This window comes from Balearica regulorum, chromosome 3, assembly GCF_011004875.1.
Source record: "Balearica regulorum gibbericeps isolate bBalReg1 chromosome 3, bBalReg1.pri, whole genome shotgun sequence".
In the NCBI taxonomy this organism is placed as follows: Eukaryota; Metazoa; Chordata; class Aves; order Gruiformes; family Gruidae; genus Balearica; species Balearica regulorum.
In genome coordinates, this window is record NC_046186.1 from 124,489,819 (window position 1) to 124,499,043 (window position 9,225).

Sequence of the window (9,225 nt, forward strand, 5' to 3'; positions counted from 1 at the left end):
CTTCTTTCATCTTCTGTTTATGACATTAGCCACTGATTTGCTTAAGCTTCTGCTAATAATTAGCCAAAAACCCCCTAACTAGCAGTTTATATTTACTTCTGTAAATCTCAAATAAATGCTGTAGTATTTTGTTGAAAATGACTGTATATACAGGTACAAAAACCTCACAGCTTGCTGGCACTTCACGGCCTTATTTGGTTAGCATAATCTGCATGAAATTGCTCTTTAAAAAGTTTATGCTGATTTTTGTTGCATACTGCAAGAGAAAAAATTGTTTACCTACATGAAAAAGTTCCATAACTAACAAAAGTGGGAGTCATGGGATAATCGTATTATATAGAAATTGTTCGTCATTTGTGTTTTTCACATTCCCGAGTTATTCTGCATATATATGTTCGGATGTTTCTGACAGGAAATTGCCAGGTATGATTTTTCTATAACTTTTATTTTAATATAAGGGTGTTTTCAACAAATGGCATTTCCAGGATAAGACTGTCTCATGATGTTTGTGTATCGACTGATTTATTTTTTTTTATTGTCTTTTGACATGAGCTGATTGTGGCTTAGGAGGTTTCTTGATGGCAAAAAGAAATGTAAATAATATCAGAGGCATTTTACAATCAGTTCCCCTGAAGGTTACCTTTTATTAGTAAGAAACGTTTTGTTCATTATTGATTTATATTAAAGCCAACAAATGTTACTGGTACATTCAGTGGTTGCCTACATTTGTTGTCTGGAAGGCACTTGCAGAGAGCTCAGGAGAAGTGTACGTGAATTTATAAGCAGACTCAAAATGAGTTATCATAATTCTATTTAATTACAAATCAGTACATTCACATTCCTGCTCTAAAGGGTTACGTTAACTGTATAACCTCGTAGTGTCCCGCTTCCAACTTCTACCTATGGCTGCCTCCATTCACATAGGTCAGCTTCGTCAACTTAACGACTCGTTTCCTGAGGCTCCTGGGTTTGATCATTTACAAACTCTCAAGCTGTCAGGGACAGTTGGACCAGAATCATTTTTCACTGGAAAGAGAATGCAGTTCAGCAGATTCAAAAGCATACTGGCAAGTCTTTTTTAAATTATTATTTTATTGGAATTTTGTCAAAAAGGGGAAAAAAGAGGAAAGACCAATAAGCTTTAGAAGAGGCTATTTTCTTGGTGTTTTTTTTTTTTTCCTTAAAGTGACTTCCTTCTGAAATACTTTTTCTAATAAAATGTGCTAAAAGATCTAGATCTAAACAGAGTATTTTGGTTTTACCATATAAACACTTGGTTTAGCCTGGGATTGTTTTCACAGAGAATTTAAACTTTTTTTTTTCCTTAATTGAAAATAGGACCAATTTGGCAGCTTTCCAGTATATAGAATTGCCGTTCTTCCTCTGAGGAAGTTTCTGGCATTTCATTAAAATGATTGGTTTATTTTAATTACCAACTCATACCAGCATCCATTTCTGGTCCCTTATTCTCAGCATCAAGATTTTCGTAGAATTTTCACCGATTTCGGAGGAAGCATGGTGATTTTCGCAGAGTATTGACATAGATCAGCAATCCCAGAAGCCATCTGAAGCCCAGAGCACTCCAGAAATCCAGCTCCACATGTTTTTTTGTAGGCAGCCTGAGCTCAGTTGCATTTGGAGTAATTTCCCGTGTGGTAACTGATACTATGAGGTTTTTGAGAAGGATTCAGGCATTCCCGACACTGCAATGACAGCTACGCAATGTCACTGGCACGGCGGGTGGGATGGATGGTCATGGCTAGAAGAGGTGCGGTGTCTCAGGCTGTACACCCCTAGACAGGTAATCTGAGCGTTCCTGTGTGAACTCAAAGCTCAGGGTGCAGCTGAGTTTCTCCCCCAATGCCAGGTGAGACAGGCAGAACACACTGTAGGAGAAAAGTACTCAACGCAGTAAGAATTGGGTGCTGCGCCTGCTTTCTGGGCTGTTCTTGTACCACAATATAGGCAGAGCCATACGGACTGAAGGAAGAGTTGCCTTTACAGAATTTCGTAGGCAGAGATGCACTCTGGAATGCCGGTAGCCCTTACTAAAGGCAAAGTTGTTATGAAAGAGAAAGGAAATACCATAAATAATAGGGAAATTATATTTTCAAGCTCGTTTCAGGGTCTGATTGTGACTGGGTTCTCCTGGCTCTGACAACAGAGGACTGGTGCACTTCAAAGCATTAAACCCTAACTGTTTAGTAGCATTACTATTTTTAGAAGAACATGTGTGTCTTGAATTAACAGATTGAAACTCGTAGTGCCAAATGCTGTTTGTATCGACAGAGTCTGAGCAGTCGCACGTGTTGAGGTAGATTCTGCGAGACCCTGGGAATTGGGCAAGAGCAGTGCATCGCCGTGGCCGCCTGGCACGTGCTTCTCTGCCGGGAGCTGTGCAGTCGCAGCCAGGGCGTAGTCATAAACTTCACAGTTGCTGCTTAATGGATAAGGCGTGTCAGAAGCAAAGCCCCTCATCCCAAACCCTGAGCGACGTTCCCTTGTAGGACAGACTCGGCAGGAGTTTGGGGGCAGGATTGGTCCCGCTAGGTCAGAGCCTGGCGCAGGTCAGGTTCGTGTGCCGGGGTCCTGGCTAGTGCCCCTCTGCCACTGCAACCAGGTTTCGAGCCACTTTGTCTCCATCAGTACAGGGGCTGGAGTGGGATCATTTTCTTTTTCCTTCATCTTTCCAGTCTGTGCCCTTAAAATAAAACAAAAATGTAGGTTTAATTTGGGAGCTGCCTCACATTTCCTGAAACGCGAACTCCCAGGGGAAGACCACAGCGGCTGTCAGCGTACAACAAGAGTACACACAGCTTTTTACCGCAAGACTTGCCAAATCTGTCACTGCTAGTTCAAGATTACAGAAGAGGTTGTAGTACTATATAATGTATATTTTTTATTTCCTTTTGTGATAGTCTGCTGAGGACTTAGTAACATTCCCAACATGTATTATTTCTAAACTTTTCCCAAGACATGATGCAGCCTCAACAAAGGAGCTCGTGTATCATTTTTAGTTAGGTGATACTGTATGTGTAAATAATGCTTTGATATTAATAAAACTGCCTTAAAGGAATGTACCTAGGTGTGAAACAAAACTTAAAAAGCTCTTATTTAAAACTGTAATTTCCTTTACATATTGATTTTTTTAATGTTTGCCATTGTATACATTTATTAACGATGTTATTAAAATGCCAAACCAAATAATTTTTATTCTTATTTTGTGTGTACACTTATACACACTTTTTTCTGGAAACTGATGTTATTGGAAGGATATTGGTGTTAAGTAATGGCGTTGTGGTCAGTTGGTGATGTGTTCAGTGAGCGTTTCTTTCAGAAGGAAACCGATAAAACTGTAGCAGAATTTTTCTGGACAGTGTATAGTTTGTTTCGTGTCATTTATTTGCGTAGACCTGCGTAGCTTTTAACTATACACTATTTTGGTATTATTTAAAATTTTAAAAAGACACTAATTTCATAAGTAAATACAAAAAGAAATCATTATAGATTTGCCAAATGTAGTATTTGACACTTTGCTTTTGCTTGGTCGTTATTTTTGCCAAGACAAGTCTTAGAATCTCTGCTGAGGACAAAGGTAGTTAAATTTTAGGTAGCACAGATTTTTAAGATTCATGAAGCATTGTAAACTGCTATTGTGCACATGTCTTGTGAACAATTTTTCACATTTAAAGCTTTCTGGATGGAAAAACCTTGACAAGTCAATATTATTTTTTATGTGAGAAGGGATTTTGGGATACCACAAAGAGGTACTCCTTAAAGGGGAGGGAGAGTGAGTGGCAAGCAGAGGGCAAGATAAATTTTAAAAGACGTGTCGGACTGTTATCTTAACATCTCATTTAGTAATGCATTTGTCAATCCAGAGTTCATTGATCAACCCAATATTGCCAAATACCAGCTGTTCCTTTCAGTCTTTTAGTGACAAATCGAAAATCACACATATTGGACATCCTTTGAGTGACTCTTCCTATAGCTTCAACATTTTTAGGTGAGTCCTTTCCCATTTGAGAGGGCTGCCAGGGGTCGGTTTGTCCCCTCCTAGTGTGGTGGGGAGAACTGCTGTACTGTGAAGTATTCTGTCATTAAGCTCACCTCTCTGAGATCAGGTGCCAGATCCTTCAGAAATGAAGGAAGCCACGGTAAGGATGTTTGTGAAGTAACTTGCCTTGCCCTAGAAGATGCTTTTTCTCACTCAGTTAGTGGTAGTTGTTCATTCCGTAGAATTTTATTTCTGTTCTGTCTCGGCTCGTGTTAACACAGTTGCTTGCCTTTAGGCACTTTGTACGTGACATTTTGGTTCAGCTGTGCTCAAAAGCCCTTTTCCCCATCACCTTCAGATTTTTGTCCCTCACTTTCACTACGCCCATCTTTGGGTTTTGTGTGGGTACTCGTTGCCACAGTACGCTTGCTGGACTTCGTGGAGTTTCTGCTGCTTCTGTCTTCGACACACAAGCTGTTTGAAGGGGGTTTTTATTCATTTAGGCAGGAGAGAGGAGGAGAAAGAATTGGATTAGCAGGTTAACGTTGAGAATGGGCTGGTCTTGTGATAGTAGGTACTTTTCTATACAAAATCATCTATTGAAAGCCAGGTTGGCCTCCTCTTAAACACACGGACGATTGTTCTCCCTGAAGGGAGAAGCTCAAGTACAGCTGCTTGTGCCGTTCTTTCCATTTCTGTAGGTGCTGGTTAAGGCATAGTGGAGCAGAGAAGATGCACGTCCTCATGGGTTCCTGAACCTGTAGAAATTGTGCACAAACGCTAATGCAGTTCAGGGTTGTATTAACTGTCCTCCCAGGTCTCACCCAGACACCTTACACCTGGTCAGGAGCCCGCAGTGACATCATTCCTGGAGCTCTTCTGCCAGGAGAGAGGCTGGTACTGGGGTCACACCCCGTCTGCTGTCAGATGGCTCCCTCCTCTTCTGCCAGTTCAGGAGGGGCTCTGGAAAGGGGTGAGGCATGCACCTGTCTTCACGGGGCAAGTAGTAGTCAGAAGACTTAATAACCCTTTCCCAAGGGGAGGACACTGTGAAAGTCAAAATGCAACTAAAAACGTAGACAATCAAACGAGTCTTCTGTAGGGTAGCGAAGTTGGGTTTTCTAGGTAAAAACCAAGCGATGTGTAGTAAGGGATAAATGGGTACAGGTACACAATTTAGACATCGGTGTGTATTGACATATATATTATAACTTCTACGTTAATTTCTTATTTCCTAATGATGTTGTTTTAAGTTTAAACCTTCAAGGCCAGTACTGCACATGGAAAAGTTCTGGGTTTACCCATTTTATGAGTAAAGACTATAACACTATTTAAATGATGCCTTTTCTACTTACTGGTTACTTAGTGCTAAATTGCAAATATGTCTTGTCTTTTTAAGAATATACTGTTAAACTTCCCATAACCTGAAGACAGTATTTTTTTCTCACCAGATTATACAGTATAAACTTACACAATTGAAAAAAATGAAGGAGTAAGCCTGGTTTTTTTCAAATTTTATTTGTAATGAGACTTTCACCAGTTTTGCTCTACAAAACCTATGCCTAGCAATAGAAAAGTGAACTTCATCTACCTACTGTCTTCATCAAAATGTACGATGATGGGCTCATGGCCTGTTGATCTCACGAACTTCAAAAAGTCATCGGGGCTTAAGCCCATGGTTGCAGCATTTGTCATTGGATGAAAATACACCTTTTCGTGGCCGCCTTCCAGAAAACCAGCATCCAGTACAAAAGTCACATCTCCCTGGTCACAGAAGAGGGCGAGGGGTGTCGCACAGCCCTGGCCCACTTTTAGCTTCTCCAGCATGGCGTTTTCATCAGCAAATCTTAGGTTTCCACTTCCGACACCCAGTTGTTTAGCAAGATCATTTAAATTGATTTGCCTGTTGTGCAGAACAGTCACCAGCCAGAACCCTTTCTTCTTTTTGTCTTTAAGAAAAAGGTTTTTACTGTGACCTCCTTTCATGTGTTGGACATGAGGCATCATTTCTTCAACAGTGAACACCTGGAAAATACAATCAGTGTAGTGTGAGGCTCCAGATCCCCTTAGACTTTTAGTTGCGTACTGGCAGGTATCTTTTGTTAGATATTTAGAAAATACTGAATGTTATACTCGGCCTAAAAACTGTACCCTTTTATGAAGAAATTTTAAGAGTAGCACAAATAAATCATGACATACTGCTCCTGCACACTGTCTGAATCATTTCTATCTCATGTATACAGCAAGAATATCACACTAAAAATGCGAAAAGGCCCCAGCAACGCTTTTTGCAGCTCCACCACAGACAGACTGATGTGCTGTGTGTACTTTCAACTAGGAGTGAGAAAAAGGTTGGAAAGCATCCTAGATACTGGTGATTTTGTGATGAAGAAGTGGATGAGCCATAGCTCTGACAGGGAACTGGAGGGGCAAAGGGGCATCTAGGGGACAGAAACACGGAGGGAGGGAACAAACTGGTGGGGTCGTTGGAAACGGCCCAAAAACCACCAGCCAGGCCCAGCATCTGTAGGTCTATCTAGTGAGAAATGCAAAGTCTGACACTTTACATACCGATACTTGATCACGGTAAAAAACCCACGCATGCCTAAAACAGCCCTGTAGCCTCTTCTGTCGTGTTCCTACATAGAATTCTATTTCCACATTTAAAAAAGATGCGGAGGATGCCAAGATGCAGCGCGGCCGCACGCTGCCACCGCGGCCCGCTCGGCAGGGGCCAAGGGCAGCGCCAAGGCCCGCGGGGAGAGGTTGGTGGCGGTGGCGGCCCCTACCTCGGGGTGCTCGGCCGTGACCGTGGCGATGCCCAAGTCCCGCAGCCGCTGCGCCAGCGCCTCCCGCAGCTCCGGCACCGCCGCCATCTCCGTCCTGGGCCGGGCAGAAGGGGCGGGCAGGAACCGCCACCACCGCCTCTTCCGTCGGGCAGCGCCCTTCCGAGGCGTTAAACTGACACGCCGCCCCTCCCGCGGGAACCCGGAGGCCGTGCTACCCGGTGGGAAGAGCTGCGGTGCGGGCAGCCCCAGCCCGGCCGGCTCCCTCGGGGGGGATCCGTCGGCCGGGATGAATCCTTGGCAGCTCGGCCAGCCCTGGTGGAGGGCACAAGGCTGGACCGGCCGCTGAACCAGGTCCGTTGGCAGTTTCTGAACACGAAGGGTGCTGTAAATAGAATACATTTGCCATAGGTTTGGATAAGGAAAAAAATCCCTAAGCTTCAGGCTGGATATAACGGCTGAATGCGTTATTGCTGTAACACTTTCACTTCGGAAGTTTTTTGGGTTTTTTTTCATAATTTAGATCTAAAGCGTGTGCACACAGGATGCCCTTCAAAAAATTGGCAGCCTTGGCCACCGGGTCAAACTGAAAGCAGGGCAATTTGGTGCCGGTTGCTGAGGCCCTTGCCTTAAACCCAAACCCTGGAACAGGATACCCAGAGAGGCTGTGAAGTCTCCGTCTGTGGAGATGCTCAAAGCCCAAGGGGACAGGATCCCAAGCAGCCTGCTCCCTCTGACCCTGCTCGAGCCAGGGCTGAGAGGGTCTCCAGAGTTCTGTGGTCTGTGACACACCAGAGACCAGAGCTTGCTGCCTCTTAAGAGGCAGAACAATCCAGCTGTCCCTCCCGTCTTAGGGCTCCATCCTCCTGCCATCCTCCTTCTGCCTCACCTAGCTGGAGAACAAAACCCTCCATAACGCTTCTCCGTATGACTCCCCGTACCTCCCCTCCCACAGTTCAATATATTTCATGTTGCTTAAAGCAATCTCTTTCCTTCTCAAATAGTGACATTAAAACAATACATTGCTTTGACACACACCAGGTTTTCACATCCAATGTGAACTGTATTTGGTTCAAATATTGGTTTCAAAACAGGTATCTCTCTCAAATATGTACCAATTAAATTGTTCTTATACATGCTTATTGTAATTTCAGGTGCTAGCTTGTTGCCTATATACAGTTTTGCTGAAAATGTTGCTGCTAAATAAGGAAGTTAAGAAATACTCAAAGTTAGAAAAATCAAACCAAACATTTAATTATGCACACTGCCTAAAACACGAAAACTGCATAATCAAATGTTAATTTTTAAAGGCAACCAATACTAATCAAGAATTGCAACTTGCAACTAGTAAAGCCAAGGATTAACGGCCACATAATTAAGTGGAAAATATTTCTACAACCCAAACCATCGTCCTGACCTATGACATCAGAAACGACTTGTTTTCAGTTTGCCCTTTGGAAAACAGGCAACCTATAATAAAGCTTTCAATTAAAACAGTATGAATCTGTGGTTAAGAGACATGTGGATAAAATACGATTCCATGCTAATTCCCAGAGACTTACAGCAGCACATAGAAAGATTTCCAGGCAGCATCCAACAGAAGATCAACTCAAAATGCACGTTTGCAGTAAGCTCTGGTGACTGTTTTGCATGCCAAATTTTTCTTGCAAGCGCGCAGAAAACCCATGTGAACTACCGCAAGTTCTGCGTTACTGGCAAAGTGCGTCAAATACACAGCTCAAACATATGTAGAGGATATTACGGTTATTACTCGTAACACGCAATTTGCAGCTGCCCAATGGAGATTGCTGTGGAAGCAGTGCTGTCCCAAGCGGACCCCAAGGCTAAAGGATGTCATAGGATGTAACCTGGGATTATCTCTGGGTTTTACAAACGGCATTAATGAGGGAACATTAAGGATTTTTCAAAAAACACTTACAGAGCTTCCTCATCCATTTTTTTTCCTAGTCTATTAAGTGATATTATTTTAAAGATGTCAAATTAGAGATATATATATATATACACACACATTAAAAAAAAAAAATTCAAAACCCTAGGATGAGGGTAAGACAACTCAGAAAAAAGTCACCGGCATTTCCAGCGACGCAGCCCGGGACCTCCGTCCTGTGAGGAGACACCCCCCCCCCCCCCGCCCGATCCTGTGAAGGAACTTCCCTCCGTCCTGTGAGGAGACCTCCCCCCCCGCCCGATCCTGTGAGGGAACCTCCCTCCGTCCTGTGAAGGGAGGCTCCGCCCCCGCCCGATCCTGTGAGGGAACCTCCCTCCGTCCTGTGAGGAGATCTCTCCCCCCCGCCCGATCCTGTGAGGGAACCTCCCTCCGTCCTTTGAGGGGAGGCTCCGCCCCCGCCCAGGGAGCCGGCCATTGCGGCGCGCGCAGCCGGCCGCCACTGCGCCGGCGCGGTGCCCTCGCGCCACTCGGCG

The 9,225-nt window shown here is 43.8% G+C and overlaps 1 protein-coding gene across 1 annotated transcript; it reads right to left on the reverse strand.

The window, feature by feature from the left end:
• Positions 1-5,499: 5,499 nt before the first annotated feature.
• On the reverse strand, positions 5,500-7,002 carry LOC104631349 (prolyl-tRNA synthetase associated domain-containing protein 1). Its single transcript, XM_075749889.1, has 2 exons — positions 6,787-7,002; positions 5,500-6,022 (listed from the first exon to the last, which is right to left on the reverse strand). The coding sequence occupies exons 1-2, from the start codon at positions 6,871-6,873 to the stop codon at positions 5,585-5,587; spliced, it is 525 nt and encodes a 174-aa protein (XP_075606004.1). The 5' UTR covers positions 6,874-7,002; the 3' UTR covers positions 5,500-5,584.
• Positions 7,003-9,225: the final 2,223 nt, after the last annotated feature.